We start from the raw sequence: 25796 nt of genomic DNA, 5'->3' as shown, positions 1-25796 counted from the left end.
GTTACATGATTAAATCGAATGCAAAGTCACCTCCGATTCCGAAAATAGATTGTATCGCGAAATTTAAGTAACTCAGAATTTACTATTTTTCTCAATATTTATTCAACTATACTGTAACTTTTACGTTTATCATATTTGCACACAATAAAATTAAAAAAATATTTTATTGTGTAATGAAAGTTTTATTATAATTAGTAAGGTTTTTTCGACATGAAGGTTGTTTTGACTTTGAGGAGTCGGCGTAGAAGATCCTTTAAGCGAAGTTATGAAAATAGTTTCATCCAGTATTTAATTTCATCCTTTCACACATAGTCGTGTATACGTAGGATATATTTTTGTATGTGTGAGTATGTTGTTTGTATTTTTTTGGTGTAACGTTTATATAATGTTATCTTATAACGTAATTTTGTTGCTATCTACAAAAATAATTAAATCTAATCGGTAGTTACTGCGATAAGCGTATATGTATATATTAATAACAGAAAATCGAAAATTAATAATTATTTTTTTAAATATAAAACGTAAAAGGTATTTAAACTTTATTAATTGTTTGTGAAACTATTTCTAAAAATAATGTAAAATTTATAGTAATTAAAACAATTACAATATAACACTTGAAGGTTTTAATCAGATCCGAAACACTTAACTTTATTACCGCCATACTGTTTATACTCGATTGAAATTCAATTCAATTTTACCATTTATTGTTTGGCAATAAATCACTTTAATTATTATGCCTCGGGGTTCGTGTATTAGATTATTTTATAGAACTCAAATGAAGTCAATTCCATTATATTGAGAGCTTATTTGTTCATGAAATAATTAGAACTGGACTTTTTGTTATTTAAAATTGTTTTAACTTATAAAATTATAAATGATTGTTATTTCGATGGAATTGTTGATCAAAGCCTATTAAAAGGAGATGATATTCAAGGCCAGCAGTGGGACGCTAGCAGGCTGTCACTTGACACCACTGTTAGTGGTATAAATTTAGTAATGTCTTCAATGCGTTCCTAAATCATTCATCCGATAGTAAGGAAAATGTAGTAAATTCTTCTGCTTGTTCTAAATAAAATAAATTTCTAAAAAAAGGAGGAATTTAAGAAACTAAATAAAAATGGAAGAACCAGTAGATGAAAAATCTAAATTAAGCCCCGTATGTACGTTTATACTATAGCACGTATCTTTAGCACACATTATCATTAAACTATATTGCATTTCTTTTATATACCTCAAGTACTAGTGGAGGGGAGCGTGGATTAACCCATGTCCGTCTGAAAGCAAATCGTTGTACTCCTTTTAGCCATCTATCTGTCCTTCTCTAATACAATATAAGTGACAAAGAAAGGATTTATATAATGGTCACTCTCGCACTATAAACGTTAAGAAAGATTTGTGACGGTTTCTATTAAAGAATCTTTCTTAGATTTAGATTCTTTATAATGAGTTTTTTTTTGTTTAGATGTATATTATGTTTGTGTCGCTCGCTTAACTCTTACGGTCACTACATATGATCGTCCTTTTTTTAAAATTAAATTTACAGTCGCGTCGCGTAGGGTCACAGTTTAACGTAGCCTTTTCAGTTATTTCCTTACAAACTATTTAACGAAAAATAAGTATTACATTGGAAGTTTCTAAGATCGAGCGAGTTTAACCGCATAAAATTTTCACGATACTAGTAGTACAATTGGATTTTGATATCATACAATATATTGCTGCAATTTGGTATCTAAAGTAATTTTACATAAATCTTAGTTCGCATTGCGTTGCCACAGTGAGGAATGGAAAATATAACTTCCAAGCACAGTTATTTTTTAACCTTTACTATTAATATTAATTGTAAACACTAGTTGGTCTAGTGGTTACCTTATTAAGCTGCTGATCCCGAGGTCCTGGGTTCAATCATTGGATAGTACGTACGCACGTAAGACGCGCTACGCATGAATACTTTCCAATCGAGTCCGATTGAGTTAGCGTACACACTTGTGCACGAATATGTCCCACGAAATTGAGTAGTGAATATTAACTGCGGTCGAAATCGGTCAAGAATGACGAGAACTAACTCAAACCGATTACTAACAAGAACTAGAACGAGCTATTTTCCACACAAATGTAACATTTTTCTAACTTTATCTAAGAAGCGTTGTTCGTGAGAAAAAATTAAATTACCCTACTCTAGCTTACATATCGCCTGGAAACCTACATATCCGGAATCTGGCTCGATGCCAGTGTCTAAATTATTAACTACCGTCACAAGCGTAGTTTTGGCTGACTAGCGTATTTATTGTTGAAAATGGGTGCCGCATGCGTCAGAGGTTACTTGGGTTCGATTCTCGCTCTTGATATTTCAACATTACGAACTCTTCCTGTGACTTATTTAAAATAACCATTTGATGTACTATATTTTATTATTCTACTCTTTAAAAGCTGTAGATGTCCCACTGTTGGGATTTGGGTTCCTTTACTCTTGAGGATATGATTTTGGAGTTTATTCCAGCACGCCGCTCTAGTGCGTGTTGGTAGATAATATAATTGATGATATATGATATTTGCCTTACACAGATACCATAATGAATCCTTTTTTGGATATTAAATAACACTTTTAATTGTTCAAGCAAGATTGAGTCAATATCAATTACATGGACTTTGCGTTGATAATAATATTTATGAACTTCCACTACAGACAGACAATCAAATTTTTACTATGGGCTCTTTTCTATACTTTGATATAAGTAACAGGCTGTAAATATCCTACTGCTGGTCAAAAAACTTTTTTTTTGGACCTTGCAGCTTCTTCCGCATTGATGCTATAACACAGATTGGATACACGTGTGCGAAATAAGCACAAATTAATCTTATGAAAACGCAATGGTGCTGTCCTATATTTGAACCAGTGATTTTCGTTTATGATTCATCAACTAACCACTAAGCCATCTGGGCTCACTACATACCATTCATAAGGTAAAACTCAAAATAACTTCACTCGACCTGACATCTGACAAAAGACCGAAATCTTAACCAGAGACCGAGACAGCATTGTCGTGTCACTTCAAATTGTGATGCAAAGAAACACGAATATATTTCATGTTAAGAACAAATACAATAATACTAACTTTTGTTGTAATTAAATTCGTGTACATCGCAATTATTTATCGTCGAAGAAATCGTGTAGTTATTTAAATTTATACTAAGATTTTTGACACATTACTTAAGTATTGTATTTGGTTTGCTCAATCCATGTTCCAGTTGGCATGGTCAGTGAGCCAGTGTCATTATAGAGACACGAGATTCTACTTAATTGTATCAGTAGAGGCTCAGGCGTCTTTTTCCTTTGTAGGATAAGGTTTTAAAGGTTATTCCAGCACGTTGCAGCGTCACATAGAGATGTGAGTTGGTGGACAATTCATGAAATATGATATTTGTCTACATATACTCTAGATTTTTTTTTGGAATAATAAATAAAAAAGTCTTCTATATACTCTATTAAATACTATGTTCTATTAAATATTAGGTTTTTTAGACATTTCAGTTGTCATTGCAGGCGCCGAGCTGATGAAGTAATAGTCAGCTTTTCTACTTTTACAATTTATAATATAAAATATTATACTTCATATAACGCTTACAACGCAATTTTGTTAACACAAAGTTTGTTACATAAAATAAATAAATTATAATTTTAGAAATGCAAACATTTGTTTTATTTTATTCGAATATATAATAAAACTGACAAGCGTCAAGCGATTATAATTCTTACTATAGAAATATAAAGGTCACAATCCCTTACTGTAATCGTGTAACGATTCCAAGGCTCGCTAACCCTTCTGGCGGAGTGCCAAATAGGCTATGCAGGTTACAGCGAACGAGTTCAGGGTACAAGTTAAATGGACCATAGTTCATTATTTAACCAGCTATTACGTTGGCTTAATGTGAGTGAAACCATTTCATTGTTACGAAAATAATATATTATTTAATAAAAAAAATGTATAAAAGATAAATTGTGAAAATTTTATTCTCAACGATTCCATTTTCAAATTGTTACGAAGTCGTTCGCACTAACTGCCAACGTTCGAAACAGTGTACCGAAAATAGTAGTTAGATACGGCCTTACTTATAAATGCTGCGTAGCGAGTTAAAGGGTGATTAGTTAAACAACGCTGTGTCTTCTTCTTCTGAATGTTAAGTCGATAATGACAGCCGCTAAGCAACTTTAAAGGGCTGTTGCTATATATTGCTTATTAAATTTAAAAATATATAGTTATTTAACATTAACGAGGGTCGATATGTTGTAAATACAGTAATAGTAATGTGCCTCAGAAACGATACCCGATGGCGTAGACGAGTTTTTGCGTGACTGTTTGGCATACGTGGAGAAACGTCCTCAGACTAGGTCTACGAAATGCCTGGTAGTTGTTTGAAAATAGAATCCGAAGATCGAAGTCAATAGCGTGCCTTACAAAAAATATAACGACAGGATGATATCGTTATATTATATTTATTTAAATGACATTGTCATATTCTACTGATAATTAATACTGATAAATTTGTTTTAACTATAAATATAAATTATTCATGACTTTCATATAGTATATAATCTTTTTTTTACTCGCAGTGAAAATCTTCAGAATTGTACCCGGGTCCTATGGGGGTGGAACCAGGTTTGTGGTATTATTACCCACTAAAACCACTGGATGGCCGTTCTCAGCACGGATCGGAGAGGCTGCGGAATCGTTTTGATATAACGCATCCGTGGCCTCTTCCGTGCTGTGCTCCGCTCGTGGCTCGGCGGAGCTCTCCTCGGGGGACAGTATATTATAAAGCTTAAGAAAAAATTGAAGTTGATACCATAGATTTTTCAAACCATATCACAATATAGTGAGTGACATGTATATTAGAATTAATTTTATAAAAAAAATCATTGCGTATAATTGATTTTTAAACGAATTATTGACGACAATAATACCATACATAATATACCATACCTTACGGAAATTAATCCACTTTAAACTTCGGTGGAAAATTAACGTAATATGTAATTTTGTTTTAGTTATAATGAAAATGTATGGCGAAACCGCAGTGTAATTTTCATATCGAATTTGTTCGTATTAAGTTTAATTTTCTAAATAGAACGTGAAAATTACGAAATTAAATTCGCGCTATTGCGTAAAACATAACTCAGAATTACGTAGTTTGAAATTAAAAGTTACGGCAATTCCTGAAAACGTGATGTCTAAGAAGGAATACTTCGGATAAAATTTTTACTTACCTATGAAGTTCATCGTGGAGTTTTCACTTTCTTCAATAAATTGACTATAACCCTAATTCTATCAAATCGCCATAACAAAGCTTTCTATATAAAAATATCAATTTTATTTGTTTTTGAATTTATTTATTTGAGCACCAATTTTTTCTATAGAGAATACATGATACGTATCGTTAACTAGTACTAGGAGAGCAGAAAGAAGTAAGAGTAAACGAGAAATTACATTGTGAACACGAGACGACCTTCCGTCGCGAATGGCGGTAGGCCAATGCTTCTGATACCCTTATGCGTCCCTATTTATGCCATGCAGTGCGGGGCGCACGCTCACAGACGCAAGCGTACTTACACACCCCTCACTCACACTCACCCGCTTAAGTGGGTGCAAAGGGAAATGGAGGAGCTATTGTCAATCTGTAATGGGGAAGGAAAAGTTGGTTCCCGTCAATTTGTGTCTATAATGATTGTAATTGTCGATATCGCTTTGTACGAGAAATATTCTTGATGCAAAATCTCTCGGGCGTTTATGGAATCCTGGTACTTTATCTATGTTTTATCTCGCATAATGAAAAAGGTAATTTCAGGAGATAAAAAAGATCCTTTTTAAACCATTCGATCGCCAATACAATGATTCTAATAAAAAAAAGAGTAAGTAAGTAAGAAAAATTGGCTGTATATTTCATTCCCCCTTAACGCACACATAGGCGTTGTTCGACCGTTTTGCGCATGTTGACGTAAGAACAAAGGGGTCGCCGACAGGGAGGCGTGGCCTGGTGTGTGTGTGAGTGTGTTAAATCTTTTATAGGTCGATGCATTAAGTAATTTACTATTATACCTTGCATTTGACAGAAACATACGCGTATTGTGGTTCAAATTAACTCGATTAAAAACTAGCTCCTGGTTTTGTTTTGAACAATAAAACAATTACGGTATAACATCGAGCTAAATGTTTTTCTTTATGCTAACAATATTGAACATGAGAATAAACTGTATTTTAAATACAACTATATGCCTAATAAGTTTAAATGGTAATGATTCGTGAACAATTTCGTTTAAAATTCGAAGCCTATGTTCTTTAACATAATGGATTTTAAATTCAGTCGCTTAATTTTATTGCCATTGTTAAATACTAAAATTTAACTGTGTAGGTCTAGCCATAAATTGTATTAGTAATATAAATAATTACACTCACGCAATGTTTTTAATTATTAAACCAAATATAAATAGACGCTTTCGTTTTGATACTTTTACTATTTTTAATATAGATTGCGAATATAAAATTCTAGAACAATTTTGTTACAATCATTATTTCTAGTCAAATAACATACTTAATACAATCGCTTTGAATCGTTTTAAAGAAATCCTTCAGAAATGGTTTCAAAGGCTGACCACGTCTGTTGGGAGTTAAATAAGAAATGTTGCGATTTTACGAAACCAGTATCAAAGATATTTAATAGAAATATATTCGTGGTATTTTACTGTCTATTCTTTTTACTAACTATATATTATGTGTTAAATTATGATTTATGTTTGTATATTAATTTAAGATTAATCTATCAGTACAAAAATATAAATTTTAAGCATAAACATTACGTTACAACTGCTTCATTGCTGGGAAGCACTACGTATATATGGAAATATCTCCGAATCGCTTCTAACGTACGATTTGTCCGACGTTTTTGTCGCTTTATACAATAAGATAAATTGAAAAAAAAATAGTACGAAAATATCTTTAATCTTGACCTTTGACCGAATTTTAAACTGCGGGTTTCTTGTGATTCCGCGTGTTAGTGAGGGGGTATTATGTTTAAAAAAGTAACTTTTATCCTTTCTTGGATTCGAGTTTGCTTCGTGTCAAATTTCATCAAAATGGGTTTAGTGTTTTTATTCATATTTATTTTCTTATTTAATGATATTCACGACAAAAACCTTATTTACGAGAACATCTGCAGAACATTATATTTCTTTGAATGAGATATTAAAAAAAATTACTGGTATCCTGGCATGATGGCGTTTCTTAAAGTCGAGCTAGGCTATAAACCACAACGGTGTGTTTCTATATGGACCTCATAAAGACCGGTAATAGACAAGATGCCCAAAATAAAAGTATCATCTATAGAAGTCTTAAGCACATTTGAATCGTCGTGTTTCAGGATTAAATAAAGGCTATTATTGGTTCGGAATATGAAATCAAACAAAAAATATTTTATAATGGCAAGATACTACATAACGCACTTGGTTGTTGTTTTATTCAAATAAAATACATACATTTAAATTTTATTAATAATAATCATAAAAATGTTGACATATTTTTTTCTTGGCACCCATAAGTCTTGTCAGCTTGTTGGGTGCTGCTAAATATACATTATGTAACGTACATAAGATCTTTTACATTCATAATTTGCAATATAATTCACGATCAAACCTTTACAAAGATATTTCAAGACGGTATAATTAATCAAGAAAACTGGAAAATAAAAATATGTATGTTTTACGTGCGATATGTATGCGTAATCCCAAAGACTTATATAATCATATTTATCAGTGTTCATAATAATATGTCACTTTAAACGGATAAATTAGGAGTTGAAGATTGAGGGTTCAGCTCTTAAAAACTAAGATTTTAAACATCTTTTTTATTACGCCTCTACATAGCTACAAAATTCGAACGATAAAAATCTTGAAATTATTAGTCACTATGTTTATAGATTACGGTTTGCATGTGTTAAACTGTAAGTACATTGCATTTTATGTATTATAGAACCTATGTTCCATAATACATGTAATTATTTTAATATATATATATAAGTAATAGAAACGACATAATCATGAAAGAATGCATTTATTAAGGAGTTGTCTCACTTCCGTGTTATGAACTTGCGGCATTTTAATATAATATTCAAATTAAGCAAACACAGCGCTGGATAGTTGAGTTGCGTGAGGAATCCTAATATTAGAGAGCAGTAAAGGAGCCAAGTGGGAGTTGGAACTCTATAGTCTATGACTATCTTAGTATATTAAAATCTATTGGAATATGGAAATTTTATTTTTGTCTTTTTTCATATAGTTTTTTATGTACACTTAAGAAGCAAATAAATAGTGCTATAAGTTATTTATTCGTTATATGTAGTACTTGTATTAGATTGATTATATTTCAAAGTAAACGCAGGCAATATTTACACACAGTAGACAAAATTGTGTATCAATTTGATAATGTGATTTCGATTAAACAAGATTTTTTTTTTTTTTTTATATTCGCCGGGAGGGCAAATGACTCTACTCCACCTGATGGTAAGTGGTAGTAGAGTCCAAACGCGACGACGGCCAGTACAGACGGGAAAAACGTTCTGCACTAGCCGCCTTCGCCTTGCCGGCACGCAAGATGCCTCTTCACGCCTCGTTTGAAGGAACCCGGGTTGTAAGAGGAGGGGAACACGTGAGCTGGTAAGGAATTCCATTTTTTGGAAGTGCGACAAAGAAAGGAGTTGCCAAATTTCTTTGTTCGCGATGGAATTGATGTCACAGTTAAGCGGTGACATCGAGAACCAGCTCGCGTGGACTTAAGAAGGAATGGGGAAGCAGGAATTAGAGAGAATAATTCCTCAGAGCACTCGCCGTGATACAGTCGATAGAAAGCGCTCAGTGCTGCTATCTCACGACGCAATTGTAAAGGTTCAAGGGTGTTTGTGACCTTTACGTCGCCAATAATGCGTACGGCACGTCGCTGCAACCGGTCCAAGGCCTCAAGTAGGTACTTAGCGGAGCCATCCCAAAGGTGCGAGCAATATTCCACGCAAGACCGTACCTGTGTTTTGTACAGCAAGCACAGTTGTTGTGGCGTGAAAAAGCGCCGCACCTTGTTCAGAACTCCGAGTTTCCGTGAAGCTGTTTTTATAACAGCCTCGATGTAATCCCTTGGACTAAGGTCGCAGCGAACGTCAATCCCCAGCATGGCGATTTTGCTTTGCATCACCAGCGGAGTACCACAGAGGGAGGGAAGAGGGGAAGATGTTGACTTTTTCGCCGTGAGAGCGCATACCTGTGTTTTCTTGGCATTAAACTCAACAAGATTATCAGAGCCCCATTTGGCGAAGAGCTCTAACGTCCTATCGAGTTCAATGACAAGATTCTTCCGCCTCTCCTCAACCGCTCGCCCAGCCACTGCACGTCCGTGGTATCCACCATGCACTGTACTATCGTCTGCATAGCAATGTATGTTCCCAAGAGAGAGCATATCATTGATATGCAAAAGAAAGAGTGTGGGAGATAGCACAGATCCCTGGGGGACCCCAGCATTCACTACATAGAATTGTGAAGCGCAACCATCAACTAAAACACGAAGGCTACGCTTGTGCAGGAAGCTGGCAATCCAGGTGCATAGCTGAGCAGGCAGACCATATGCCGGCAGCTTGGAGAGAAGACTTCTGTCGAAAGCCTTGGAGATATCGAGGCTGACAGCCAACGATTCTCCATGCTTGTCGATAGCTTCACCCCAGAGGTGCGTTACGTACGCTAGAAGATCACCTGTGGACCGTTTTGGTCGAAACCCTTATTGACGATCATTAATTAAAGAGTGATCTTCTAGGTAATGGATCAGTTGGTTGTTTAAAATCCGTTCCATCACCTTACAAAGTACTGAGGTGATAGCTATTGGCCGATAATTTGCCGGGTCAGACCGATCCCCTTTTTTGGGAACCGCTTGCACATTAGCTCTTCTCCAAGCCTCCGGCACACTTCCCGAAGAGAGAGAAAGTTGGAACAGGCGCGTTAATACAGGAGACAGCTCCGCTTCGCACTTCTTCAGCACTATGGCTGGTAATCCATCGGGACCGCTAGCTTTCCGTACATCAAGTGATTGCAGCTCCGCAAGCACATCACGTTGCCTGATTTTGATGTCAGGCATCGTATGGCCACATGCAGGTATTGTAGGTGGCAGTGCACTACAATCATCGATGACGGAATTGTCGGCAAAGAGTTTAGCCAGGAGATCAGCTGTTGTTTAATTTAAATTAAGCAACTGTTGTCAGGTGTGCGACCTGTAAAAGATTTAAGAGTTCCTCAGAGCGTCTATACAACCGAAACCATCTTCAACTCATAATAATAACAACGATATTTTTCAAAGATTAACAGCTAAAACCTTTTTGGTCCATTTTCCTTTTTAACAAATATATCTGCCTCTTTCGTAACGATTACTTTCTCTACTTCTATCTCACTTGGGTTTTATGTTGAAATAAGGCTTTTAGTGATATAAGGAGAGCTTACGTGAGTGTAATATTAAGGATATACTCGTTTTGGTGAAGGTTTTTATTCAGTTTTTTTTTATATCTTCTATTGTTTTATATGTGTTTTATTATTTATTTCAAATTATATTCCACATTTGACTGATCTTTAGAATAAATTGGATATGAAATTCCGTCAAATCAGAATACACTTCATTCAAAAAAGCTCGTCGGAGCGATTTCAAAGCGTCATTTAATTAACGTAAATCTTGTACTAGAGGTAAACGCAGTATTTATTATTTTTTTAAACAAAAAAAAATATATTGATTGTTTACAATTTGTTTTATATATGTGCATAGAAATAAACGAGTATTATTTTCAAACATTGTTCGTTCTTATATGACTTTATTGATTTCATAACTGTATAATTATGATTATATTTTTAACTTTGTTATCCGAAAATCGTTGCAAATCTCCATAAATTATTACTATGTTACCTTAACGTCAGACAGCATATCAAGTTTACCTGAAATAATAAAACCAAATTATTAAACTACGACATAAATATAAAGTTACAATCGTCTACGATCTCGTAGCTCTAACTCTACGAACCGTAGGGCTTCTACGTTAATGTCGTAACAAGAAAATATTTGGTTAAAATTAATATATAAATACATATTTTAAAAATATTTATTTCATTAGCAAAAAGTAAATATATTTTATAATCCCGAAAAAGTATATTAAATTAAAATCAAATTAGATTCGAAATAGAAATAATACATTCAATATTTTAACCTCGTCAATATACTATCGAATGACTTTTCTATTTAATGTTTTTTTTTTACAGACGCGTTCATAGAATTTAGTTAAAGCGTTAACTTTTCTGTCTTTTAAAATCAAACAGCACCTTCATACATATATCTGGTCCAATGTAAGATGGCATGCACATAAAACTGGCGTGATAGCGGCACTCGCCGCTTATTTCATTTACAATTCATTTGATGTACTTAGCGAGGGGCCGAGATCGGTCAGGGTTGGAATGCATAGAGATTTCTACTTACATTATCTAAAGTATATGATCAAATATATTTGATCATTTCATTCTAATAGTAATTACTAATACTAATAAGAACTGTTTACATTGATCTTAATAAATAAAATGATTGCTTCTTTTATGTTTATGGACGGTTTACATAAGACGTTTATATTTAATCTTTAAATAGTTCCTTCGTGCGAAGCCGGGACGTGTGTAGTATAGTTGTAGCTATAATTTATTAGTTAATGAGGAAGGTAATGTTTGTCCAACCTTTATATTTTTTAGTTGAAAATTTATAATTTTATATTATCAATTTGCACAAAATGTACAAAATAATTTCAATACTCGTTAAAAAAACTAGTATTTTATTTCTCGATCCGCCAACCCTACCCATTTAGGTGTAAAGTTACAGAGCAAGTGGTTTCGGTATACGTTTTCTTATACCCCCTCTTACCATGATAAGTGTTAATGGTTTGTTTGGGTTTGTAATTAGAAAAACCTCGGAAATTTTCGTGATTGTCTTCACGGGCTTAGAAGGCTTTGCGCTATTGTGCGAAATTATTGTTTATTTGATAATGTTCACTAAAATGGTTTGAGTTAAATGTATATGAGTTCGCTTTACGCTTATAATGCTTTTATTTTGTTAGACTCGAAGATTCTAGAAATATTAGCAAAAACGACTTTAAAATGAAATAACCAAACTGTCACACGACATATTCTGGTTATTTTTATAATTCATAGTTGAAAGTGAAAGAAACTTTTTTGTTTGACTTTTCTATTATATAATAGTTAACATATTTATATAAAAAATATTTTATCTTAAATTCAACCAGACAGACACCTTTTACCCATCTTAATGCAAAAACTCCGTAAACATAAAATGTCGCCACAAGGACTGAGCAAATAAATGCATTTTCTCTCCCTAATAGAATTGCACTCGCAAATATTGAGCTAAAAGGCGAACCATCTTGATATCGAATTAGCGTACATTCAATACAGTCAATCCCTGAGTCAATTGCACTATCACTTCAAGTGGCTATTTTCTAGGGTCACTTTGAGCTAGTGCAAGTGACAGCCAGACGCGGTTTTAATTTCCGAGCCAGTTAAGTGTAATACGATTTGGATTTAACTCCTTATGTACTATTATAATTCATAAATAAGCTGCTAGAAAAAGTAATAACATTATAAATTGTTACGTTTGATAAAAAAATAATAATATCAAAACTTTGTCTTCTCAAAATATAATTATTTCATTATTATTAGGTGTCCTTTTTTATAATGACATCACAGATTTTTGTATCCGTGTCAGTTTTGAGTTTATGTTTTAATCTTTTTTACCATTATTTTTGTTAAGCTGCTTCAGGCAATGAATGAGGGTGAATTTTTGTAATTGATTTTTATTTATCTTCCTTTTAAGTAATAGACTTCACATTTTAAATAAAGCTCAGGACTGGATGACAATGCAAAAAAATAATGGAAAAAACAGTTTTATTTTAAAAATTATAAGCATTTTTTTTGTTTTCTTTCGCTCTGATACTTCATTGTATGCATTAGTAAGTGTAAATATTTTATGTTTAAAAAAAACTTTTGTTCAATGGTTTGTAAAAGAATTCATTTAATTTATGTTGTGATGGATGATATGAGAGAGCACGATTTCACTAAGGAGAACGCTTTAGATCGGGCAAAGTGGGGAGACATAGATGCAGGAAAGCGGACCCTGGCGTTACTAGGCCGGGAAAACGCTAGGCAGAAGAAGAAGTTTGGAAAATAATTCACAAAAGCTTTTTTGCCGTAAAATCAACTTATATTAAATCCGTAAGTCGACCGCACTATCTCGAGTGACCCTTTTTATCGTCACTTCGCCAGTGTAAGTGACAGACGAAGGCGACTTCCGGTAACCATGTTAAATCGTGTAATTGTTTGTGTCACAATAACTTTAAAATGAATTAAATGGGTAGTAAAAGCGTTAATGTACATATTATTATAAAGTCATGGTTGATTTTGGTTATTTATTATGAATTTCTTTCAGTATTTTTATATTTGGGTAATATTTGGGTTTGTGAAATATAATTTGTTATTACTACTTATCGACTACACTGTCAATTTGTGTAAGTGTGGTTAGGTTAGGTTACGGGCTACACTGAGCTGGCTGCTTTTGCAAACAACGTTATACGTGAAATTTAAACAGTAAGGAAAGAACTTTCTTTATTTCTTTCTCTGTATTTAATCGATGAACTTGTGACAAAAAGCTAATGGGATTCAATTCAATTAAATATAATCAATTTAACTTATTAAAAATGTAAAGGTTTAATTATAGGAAGATGTTCTCAATTATATACGTATAATATTTAATATTTTTATTTAATAACGAGGGTGTCTCATCTCAATTTGACTGTTATAACTGTTAATGTTTCTTTCAAAACATGCATTGATTTTTTTAAATAAGATATAGTTTTTTATGTAATATTTTTAAAACAGGTAATAGGGGGACCACCTGTTGGTAAATGGTCACCACCACCCATAGACATCGGCACTAAGATATATTAACAATCCCTTAGGTTGCGTTGATATATGTGTCGATAACCTTGGCACTACGATGTCTGTCCCTTGTGCCTGTAGTTACACAAAACAGCAGTACTTGTTATTGCTTTGTTCCGGTTTGAAAGGTGAGTGAGCCAGTGTAATTATAGGCACAAGGGTCATAAAATCTTAGTTCCCAAGATTGGTGGCGCATTGGCGATGTAAGCGATGGTTTACATTTCTTACAATGCCAATGTCTATGGGCGTTGGTGACCACTAAACATCAGTTGGCCCATATGCTCGTCTGCCAACCTATATTATAAAAAAAAATAAAAAATAACATCACTTTTATGATAAAAGTAAACTAAGTCTTATTGACTGAAACCATTATTGTGTATGTATGTAAGGTTTCTAAATTGTATTACAATTAATACTTCATACAACAGAGATATATTCTCACAACTAACTCGGCGTTGACTTGGTACAAGCGACGTTCGATCCAAGAAATCTTTCGCTAATTCATTGATAGAGCGCACTGAAAGCGTTCTCGGGTTTATTTATTAAACGAATTTGGATCAGAAACTCACGCCCATTTAATTATACGATTGGATGAAATATACCACACACAATGTATTTTCTGTTCGACGTATTCTCAGCTACGGACTTATATTGAATGTTATTGGGTGTCACGTTATATTGGACGTCATGAAACCTCTTATGGATGCTTGCTATTGCTATTATTTAAGTTAAAAACTACAGGCAGTTGTATGCTATGTTTTTAAAGTTATAACATTATTGCCATGTAAATCTATGACACAGTCAATTTTATTAGATTAAGTCTAAATTTGCTTGAAAATCTCTATGGTAAAAGAATACTGTGCAATCTATCTGTAAAACGGCGCATTTTCACAAAACATTTTTCCGCACTGGGTCACTGTTGTATGCATTTATGCAACATTTACTCTGTTACATTATTTAAAAGAAAATTAAAAAATAATATTGTTGGACAAGACATAATATTCAACTAATTTTTATCTCATAGAAAAAAATAAATTATAAATTCAACATATTTTTATAGTAAATTATTTGTTGACATATTGATACCAACATAATATTAAATAATTTTAACTTCATTGTATATAATTATAATATCGAAATTTAAAAAATATTTTATAATATAAGTTCGCAAAAAAGTAATTGAATTCAATTGATTTTATTGACAATTAATTTAACAAGACAGTTGAATCTCCACAAATGTGTTACTCGAGCCTCTGGTGTTTCTGTTCTATTATGTTTTATAGTTTTATTTTTATGTGCGAGGTGGTTTATATTTCCAGGCTGCACTACAATCGAAGTTAATGTATGTAAAGATTTTGAGCAATATCGCTGTGATTTATATTTTAGATATAATATATATTTTAATAAAGCTTATTTATTTATTGATTAACATCTTTTTTTTTTTCTTAGAGGTGATATTTGTTTATCAAAAATCTATTTTTTATATTATTGGTAGTCGGACGGAAAATGGGCTACAATGGTGAAAGGAAGTTCGCATTCGTCTATAATCCCGTATAGAATAACGATGTTGGTAACTTTGGTTAAAACACTGAGCAATACTTTTAACTTCAATTTGAAACTTTCTGTCAGTTTTCAAATCTATCTTTTTCAATCGTGAAATATCCAAAGGAATTCTTCTCGACAGTTATATAATTTCCGCGCTATCCGTTCCGATAAATTTACTGTGTTGTAGTTACCGAAAATCCGCTATTTCGTCTGCTTCGTGGATTTATGGAATTCAATGATCCCACTGAATTTGCTTTAGGTTTCCCTGTCAGTAAAAGCGTTTAGAATTTAACTTATTCTATCGCTACATTTTTATTGTGTTTGTGGATTTATTTCTGTTTTTATACGTAAAATATTAATTTAATATATATCAGACGGCGACTAATCTTGAGGACTAGAGGCCAGACACATTATACACAAATGCATGTGCTGCCTTTTTTCTTAGTATCATAACCCAATTTTTTTATTAAAGTGTATGTAGTTGCATGAGCATATGGGTCACCTGATGGTAAGCGGTCACCAACGCCCATAGATATTGGCATTGTAAGAAATGTTAACCATCGCTTACATCGCCAATGCGCCACCAACCTTGCGAACTAAGATGTCATGTCCCTTGTGCCTGTAAGTAATTAAGGGCACAAGGGACATAACATCTTAGTTCAAACCGGAATACAACAATACTAAGTACTGCTGTTTTGCGGTAGAATATCTGATAGTGGGTAGTACCCAATTGACCACACCGGACCGTCCAACACGAGCGAAGAGAAATCAGACACAGGCCTAAGGCTATACGTGCTATTCGAGTCACAGGATTCTTTACCAAGTTCTGAGCCGTTACTTAAGAATTTTATATCAGAAAAATCTAATAAGTATTATTGACTCGACTCAAGACTTGAACCCAGGGCTTGAATTCTGTAGCTTTTTAGTTTAACAACTACACTAGAAAAACTACACAGAAAAACCTGGTCTTACTAATGTATAAATACAAGAATATGTGTTTTTGTTATTAAATAACACGCGAACGCGATTTTATTATTTAATTTCATGTTTAAAAGTCGATTATCTTGTGGAATAAGATAAGGGGTGCGTTTTACAATCATCGAAGTGAGTTGTGAATGGGCCGGTTACTATTGATATTACAGAAAAGTGCTTTCCTTCAGAATATTGTTAGTATCAGAGACTATGTTCTCAGTGACCTCATTCTAAGAATTTTTACATACATAAATATGCATGACGCTTCTTTACGTCCGAGGAAACTGAAAGAGAACAAATTTAAACAAAAGCAATATTTCAAATGCAACTTCAATCACCATAATCAATCACCAACCTAAATCACAGGCTCCGTATCCACATAAATCTAGTGTGACGGCAACAAACATGAGGTATCAGTCAGGTGGAAGACCCGACACGTGTAAGTGTTTAGATTTAACGTTCCGGGGAAAATATTTATGAAAGCTTCTATTTAGAAGATTTTCGAAGAAGTTTCGGAACATTTGCTCAAGTAGGCTTTCACGAGCTTTTATGAATCGTCATTTTATAAGATCATATTAAATGCAAAGCTACCATCGGTTTGGAATGTGGATTGAAATTAATTAAGCAGAACCGGCAAGGAATCTTTTTAACGTTTCCATTTGATGATTATATCGTATTATTAATTTTATTTATTTTCATAGAATTCAGTTTTCGTTTATATAAAAAAATTACGTAACTGTTCCTATGTTTCATATTTATATATCTAGATAAAACTGTACAAGATTTTTTGAATATACATAGTATATTTTTTTTTAAATAATAAGAAGTCAAAAACGTTGCACAAAGGACGTTGCAAATGTTTCGTGTCATATATATAACCACATATAAAAATACACATTTAAATGAATAGCTAAGTCAGTTTATCATTAACTTAAACACATAATCGTGTGTAGTAAGATGTGCGTCACTTTAAGATATTAAATATGAATTAAGTTAAATTAATTGTTTTCGGGTGAACAAATGAAACACAAGTCATGTTCTTAATATTTCAAGCGTCGTTAGTACTGCGAGTTGTCCTACATATTAATTAGGCTTTCGCACATCTCTGGAACCCTTATTTCAGATTCAAAGGGTATAAAGTAGCCCTCAATGGTTTTAATTTTCTCGATACGGATATATCTGTTTAGTCATTATAGCACAAAGAATGACGGACAAAATTAGCTAATTATTTTTATTTATAATATTCTTATAATGATCGTGCCTCGAAAAGGGCGTAAAGCTGTTAGTTCTGTGCCTGAATTCTTTCCAGTCGTGTTGGAATCGGTCTGAGGGCCATCAACAATATTAGTAAAGGTGTTCAAAACACTATATTATGATATATGTTCAAAATGTCTGTGTTGCTAAATTAAAAATAAAATAAAGAATCACGTGCAAAATATATAATTGTTAGTGAGTTTATGGACCATAGGACACTTTGGGAATGAAGCGATCGCTTCCTGGCTATATTTTTATACTGAAAACAATTACAGAACGTGAGAAAAATAATACAAAAAAAAACCGCTGAGTTTCTTTCGCAAATTCTTCTCATGTGGGGCTATTACTTTTTCAAACCGGTGATAGTTTTTAATTCAACAATCAATAAGTAAGTGTAATGCTTATATATTGATTGGAGGATATTGTTTTGATTTCATATGTCCAAATGTACATAACCTAAAGTACACTAAGCTATAAATCAGACATATGGAATACCCTCATAGTTTATACGCATATTATATGTCTAATTGAATTTCGTCTTTGAAATATTAGAGCTCTGGCAGAATTTCCAGCATTGTGTAAACTAATGATCTTACGCGACACTGACTCGAAGCTTCTCAGAGATAATACGCCTTTGATTATGGTGTATTTTTTTAATGGTGCCATTATAATTTTGTAAATAAATTATTTTGTTGTAGTTGTAATTTGGTGGTAGCGCTATGATTTGGTGGTGGGGCATACTCAGCTGGGACCATACTACCACACTCTTATCACTTATTCTACGGCTAAACAGTTATACAAAGTATTGTTTTCTTCCGGTTTGAAGGTTGAGTGAGTCAGCGTTGGGATCGTTAATATTTCTTATAACGGCTATGTCTATATGCGATGCGGACAACTAACCACTAAACTGCCAGTCCGCCTACATATTACAAATTTTAAAAAGTTGTAATCAACCTTATCACATTCAGACGTTGCCCACTGCTGGACTTTGTCCTTTTACTTTCCGGTATATTACCGGGAAAGGAAATGACTCGACTCCACCTGGTGGTAAGTGATAGTGGAGTTCAAACGAGACGATGACCAGTACAGTCGGAAAGAATGTTCTGCACTAGCCACCCCTGCCTTGCCGGCCCATAGTCCTCCTCTCTTTAAGGAAAAGGTTATGGCTTAAGTATATATATCAAAATAACATAAAAATTTAAATTGTGATAGGATTACATTAAGTAAAACGAGTAGCTAATGTAACATCATCGCCAAGCTTAAACCGCTGAGTCAAAAAACTCGAAGCACAAAGACTACTCGTGTGTCGTATACGAGCATTCATTATGGATTATTTAAAATTCAACCAATATGGTTATGATATTGAAATTGATATGAAATGATGATGATGATATGATAAACAAGAGTAACTACTGGGTTTCTTGAAGGTTCTTTTACGGTTGAATCGATATTCCAAATTGGAATTTAATATACCGAGATGGCCCAGTGGTTAGAACGCGTCAAACTTATTCGATGATCAAGGTTCAAGTACGGGCAAACACCACTGAATTTTCATGTGCTTAATTTGTTTTTATAACTCATTTCGAGTTTTACGGTGAAGGAATACATCGTGAGGAAACCTGCATGTGTCTAATTTCACTGAAATTCTGCCACACGTGTATTCCACCAACCCACATTGGAGCAGTGTGGTGAAATAAGCTGCAAACCTTAATAAATTTCAATTTTGCTTAAATATTTTAACACATAATGTAATATATTTAAAAATAATAATAACGTTATACATAAATAATTAATAAAAGACATTAAAATATATTTAAATAACACTTAGTAACTCATCAAACAAATTAAATAATTAGATTAATAACAATTAACCTAGTGATTATTAAACAAAGTAATTTAGAAATTAGCCTCAAGATAATTTCGGTCTGTGGTCTAATGACAACTATGAAGTGGATTTTCACATCCCGGATAAACGCTATCGATATATCAAAAGAACAGCGCTTTACCCGCGGCTTCGCTTGCGTCATAATTCAGAATTGCTAAATACTAGTATATATAGCTCTTTCTTAAAAAAAACGTAGATCTTAAAAAAAACCTCAGGGGTTAAATTTTCAAGAATCCTTCCTTAGTACTAACAATAAAGAAATTCCTTTGTAAATTTAATCGTTATTCTACTAGGTAAATTAAATACTTTGTATGTCTGTGTTCCAGTTCGAAGGTGAGCTAGTAACCCACAACATCGTAACTCTCGTGGTTGGTAGTGCCTGGAAACCAATACCTATGCTTACAATCAGGTGGCTCATTTGCTAATCTGACTTTCTATAACTTTAAAAAAAATTTGTTCAAGCCAAAATTTTTATCATATATTGTTATGTTAACTCACCTAAATTATTTCATCTGAGTACCTATATATATATATATATTTATATTGAATATTGTATTTTCCCTGACCGTACTTGTAATTAATGAGGCGAGCCGTCACGCCGTTGATGGAGTGAGTAGGAAACGTTGAATCATTGGGTTGTGTATGAAATAATACAGTGATTTAGATCCGAAGGTCTCGCAAGGAGTTATCTGTACGTGTGTGAGTTGAAGGGTTACTGATAATGAGATTCTATTGTTTCATAAAACTAGAATGAAATTGCGTAATTACAAGCGCTGAGGAGTAAATGATGCTAATAATGATCATATTGAAAATGTAGTTTGTAAGATATGATACATCGTTTTTGTTAGAACCACCAATAAAATAATCCTAAATACTTAATCATATATTTAATATATATACTAAATGTAGGTTAATATATCAAAATATTTATTCCACTTACTTATTGAATTTCAAAAATCTATCAACGGTACGAAAAGGAAACTTAATATTTGAGAAGAACAGCTGTAACTAAACAATAAATGAATCATATAAAAACTTTTATTTTAAACGACTTAGAGGCGATTTATTTTGTGTGAGAGTGTGAGTGTGTGTCGTTGTTAATTTTATTGTAATCTTTATCACACATATCTATATGAACATATTTGTCTAAGTCATAACTTTTCAGTATCAATGTTGGTTAAGCAATTACCTAATCACGATATAGTGCCTTTTAATTCACGATAAGGGTTGTAGCTGTTAAGCTCTCCCCCTCTTCACAGCCCCTCCATAAGATTGATTCAGCTATACGTCTTAATGGTGACACCGCAAATGTAATAAAATATAAACATACATCGGACACATCAATCTGAACGGATATGACTCAGTGGTCAGAACACGTCAATCTTGATGGGAGATTGCAGGTTCAAATGCAATTACACTGAATTTTCATGCCACATTTATTTATATATTTATAAAGTCTTTTTTGAACATAATTTACAAAAACATATATAAAGAAGAACAGGTAGATCATAAATTATGCAAAGCCGGCCTTATACAGTAATGTATCAAGCAACCTCTATTACGGATTACATCATATGTGACCACACTATATAAGTTTTATATTAAATATTACATTCGAATATAGTAATCATCCCATTTCATACCAATATAATTCCTTCTAGTTAACTGTATATAAACTTTTACTGGTTGTAGGGTTTTGTGCAAGTTCATCTGGGTAGGTACCACCCACTCGTCAGATATTCTACCGCAAAACAGCAGTCCTTGGTATTGTTGTGTTCCGGTTGAAGGATGAGTGAGCCTTTGTAATTACAGGCACAAGGGACATCATTAACAACATCTTAGTTCCCAAGGTTGGTGGCGCATTGGCGATGTAAGCGATGTTTAACCATACCATCAGGTGGCAAATATGTTCGTCCGCCTACCTCTTCTATAAAAAAATACTTAAGGCAAACGAATATTTGTTTTAGTCGTGGTTCTAAAGTTCAAAGGGCGCAAAGTTAGCCCGAAGCGAATTAATAATAGCGGTCAAGTTCCGGAAATTGTCGGGCGCCATCTTTGCCTGAAACGGAAGTACCTACACCTTCGGCATTCGGAGCGATTCGGACATTTTCTTCAATCCAATAAATAAAGATGAAATTCAATGGTTAGTCCATTTGGGGGTTTATTGTGAGAGCTCGCTTTTAGCAAAGATACATATATATAAAATAAAATGGGGGTCATTCTAGTCATGTCATTTAAATAATATGACTTAACTGACAATATTACAAGATAAAGATTATTTGGAAACAGATTCACTTGGGAGGGCTTTGTGCAAGCCCGTCTAGGTTACACCACAACATGAAGAATACAACGTATGAAGAGTAAGTGAGTCGGTGTAAGTACAGGCATAAAGGACATAAACGCTCATCATATTAGTTTCTTAAGGTTGGTTCCGTACATTGACGATGTATGATAATAATGGACTATGCCTATTTATTAACAGGTCCGTTCCTGTTTGCCCGTCCGTTCCTATTTTAAATAAAAAAAAGATAATGAATTAATGATAATTAAATATAAATAGATTAAGTAAAAAAATCATAACAACGATTTTAGTATCCAACGGTACGGTATCAGCCTGTAAATGTCCCACTGCTGGGCTAGGGCCTCTTCTCTTTTTTCGAGCAGAAGGTTTGGAGCTTATTCCACCACGCTGCTATAATGCGGGTTGGTGGAATACACAAATGGCAGAATTTCAGTGAAATTAGACACATGCAGGTTTCCTCACGATGTTTTCCTTCACAGAAAAGCACGAGATGAACTATAATCACAAATTAAGCACATGAAAAACTTGAGTGGTGCTTGCCCGGGTTTGAAACCACGATCATCGGTTAAGATTCACGCGTTCTTACCACTGTGCCATCTCGGATAGTATCCAAGGCATCAAACCAATGTTGATGTGAAAATGGCTGGATTAGCCGTTCTTAGTCACAGATCATAGTTCAAATCTGGAAAGCATGCTAAATGTTTTCAGATTCTCAATTCGTATTTAAATTTTCATATTCCGCGAAGAAAACATGTGTTATATCGAAGTAGCGTGGTGGTATGAACTCCAAGTCTCATTATAAAAATAACTCTTGTTTAGACAGAGGGACATTCACACTGTTACATCAAATTTTTTTAATTTTTTTTTTATAGAATAGGAAGGTGGACGAGCATATGGGCCACTTGATGGTAAGTGGTCACCTAACGCCCTTAGACATTGGCATTGTAAGAAATGTCAACCATCGCTTATAGCCAATGCGCCACCAACCTTGGGAACTAAGATTTTATGTCCCTTGTGCCTGTAATTACACTGGCTCACTCATCCTTCAAACCGGAACACAACAATATCAAGTATTGCTGTGAAATTAAACCACGTGAAAAGCGAATCGGATCGCTAGTGTACACACGTCTTTATCTACCCTTTTAACTTTAATGTAGGTAGTTTTATTTATCATTCATCCATAAACATAACCAGCGAAGTGGGGTCTTAACCGAGACTGCATACATATGTATGATACTAAGAATTAATATGGAAACTTACTTTGTTCCCGTGGAACTGACCTTGCAAGAACAATTGTTTTGATTAATTATATATATACAAAGCTATATACATATATACAAAGTTATTTGATGGTAGCATCAAATAACAATGGCCTTGTTTATTTGGTGGTGACTTGTATAGTACTTACCACTAGTCAAATACTCTTAAACATATAATATATATTTCGTATATAATCGATAGATATTTTTTAACTTTGCGAACTAATCAATTTAAACCTTATGTCGAAAACATTTATAAATAAGGCGATTGATATGAGCTGTGAAGGTCCAATGGTAAGAACTCGAGAATATTAACCGCTAACAGAATTTTTATTAGTTTCATTTGAAAATAGCGTTAGAAAGTTAATATAAAGGAAATCTGCTGCCAGCTCGCATTGAGGAAGCGTAGTGAAGTAAGCTCCAAACCTTCTTCTAAAAAAGGAGAGAAGCCTTTAACCTTTACTTTTACTTTTTAACAATGATATTAATATTATTTGATTATCATGTCGAATATATAAATTTAACATACGGATTTATTTTTTTCAGTGAGACACAAAAATGTGTTTCCTCATTTCTTTATGTACAGTTTATTGTTACATTTTAATATAAATGAATTAAAACAATAGCTTTTTTCTTACTTTCACTTATACATTGCCATAGCATTCTTATATCTAAGGTTGTCTGTGAGAGATCGCTAAACACGATAAGACTGCCGTCGCGTATTTTTGTTTCGTTACTCGTTATGTCGTCGGTTCCTAACATGTTGTGCCATAAAGTATAAATAAATACTTTCTTTTCAAATTCGCTCCCAGTTTTGTTCTAAACCAAATAATGAAACTTGTACAGTTAAAACTTCTAAAGAAAATAGCCTCGGGTGGTTTTGGTTAAAGCTCGCTGTAAAACCAATTTTAATATCTTTCAAAATGACGCTCATGAGTTTTTTAAACTTTTAACAAGCGGAGTTCAAGGGTTGGCATCTTCGTTTAAATTAAAAATTCCTACGTATCTTAAGGGTTGGTTAGTTCGAAAGTTTTAAACTGAATCAAATTAAAATCGAACTGCAGAATCAATTATAATTAATAAGTATAAAATACAAAGGGAATATTAAAAATATATCAAGATATTATAGATAGAGATTATAGCCGAAAGAAACGATCTCGCTCTATTTCCTCCGTAACGTTTATTAAATTAATAATAATTACAAAAAAAATATCGCAGTTAACAAAGTCACAGATGTTTTAACCAACCAACTAAACGACCCGATTGTAATGAAGGCATACCCTTTAGAGATACCCGAACACATTTTTTTACACTATTTTATCCCAGCTTTCGTTTTAAAATGTGTTTTTTTTAACAAAAATATTTTGCCTGCAATACACGTGGATCCAGATGTTTCAAAATTAGACGCGGTCAGTGTCAAGAAGTATTACGGGACGGGACTAGTCAGTCCATAATACAAATCTCTCACAATTTGTCATGATAGTCGAAGTTATTTTTCAATAAATATAACATGACACCAAAAGTATTTCATTCTTAGATATAAATTATACTAAGAATCAGCTCAACAGACGTCGTCCATTTCCTCTTCAATGCCTTATTCTCAGGGTCTAGCACTATTAGGAAAATTCTGACTTATTGCTCGGTAGCATCAGCTATCTTGAAAGTGAGACGGCCGATTTGAAAGCGGTAGCGGAGCGATTATATGTTTGTCATAAGCGGAGGCGGTGTTAAGCAGATCGTTATTATCTTGACTACGATCTAAGACTACGAATAAATAATTACATGAAAACGGATCTGCTGATTTTTCAAATTAAATGTCAATTCTACTAATTCAATTCGTTCCCGATTTCATTCCAATCCAACTTGGATCAGAACCAAAACCGATATGATTTTACTATATACCGTAATGTCAAAACATAATTTGTGACCGTGTCGATGCTTAACATCAGGCAAGTTAAAGGTCAAACGCTCGTCTACTAAGGGTAAAAAAAAAATTGTAATTTTATCTTTGTCTTCAATTATTTCTTAATTTGTAGCTAAATTGTTTACTGAAACGACATCATAATTGTATATCCCGCATCCGCACTAAGCAAGCTTGTGTCGTTTACTTTGCTACGATTTACAGAATTGTGTGCATTTTAAGATATCTTAAAGAATATGTTGAACTCGAATCAACCTTAATGACGACTACCTCGTCCTAGCGATTAGTTTGTACAATTTCAGTAAAAGTACAGTATTATTATTATAAGCATTCTAGTAAAATACAAATATTATTATTATTAATAATTGTTATTAATGGATGAACGAAAACGCTACATCCAATATCATGGACCATTGGACAACGTACTAAGTGTAATGCACTCTGAAAGGGTGGATCGTATCGCGCGTGACATTCCCGCAAATCCTCCGCAACAAGTGAACAATTTATTTAAAAAAAAAACGACGTAACTTCGAGAGAATATTATTTCTAAAGTCAAACGGCTTTAGTTAACAAGTAGTTCTTATAAAAGAGGATTTTATAGATTACTT

At 33.4% G+C, this 25796-nt stretch overlaps 1 protein-coding gene across 2 annotated transcripts in view; it reads right to left on the bottom strand.

Annotated features, from left to right (window-relative positions):
* LOC126778314 (complexin) overlaps positions 1-25796 on the bottom strand; it is a 297079-nt gene that overhangs the window by 39213 nt on the left and 232070 nt on the right. The window contains exon 1 of one of the 2 annotated variants that reach the window (XM_050501818.1): positions 5264-5517. The exons of the other annotated variant lie outside the window; for it this stretch is intronic. Within the exon in view, the coding sequence (XP_050357775.1) occupies positions 5264-5276 (13 nt within the window). The 5' untranslated portion in view covers positions 5277-5517. Of the gene's footprint in view, positions 1-5263; positions 5518-25796 lie in introns of those variants that run through there. 2 annotated transcript variants of the gene reach the window in all.

The sequence above is a fragment of the Nymphalis io genome, chromosome 25 (assembly GCF_905147045.1).
Source record: "Nymphalis io chromosome 25, ilAglIoxx1.1, whole genome shotgun sequence".
Lineage (NCBI taxonomy): Eukaryota > Metazoa > Arthropoda > Insecta > Lepidoptera > Nymphalidae > Nymphalis > Nymphalis io.
This window is presented reverse-complemented; position numbering and strand designations above follow the sequence as displayed.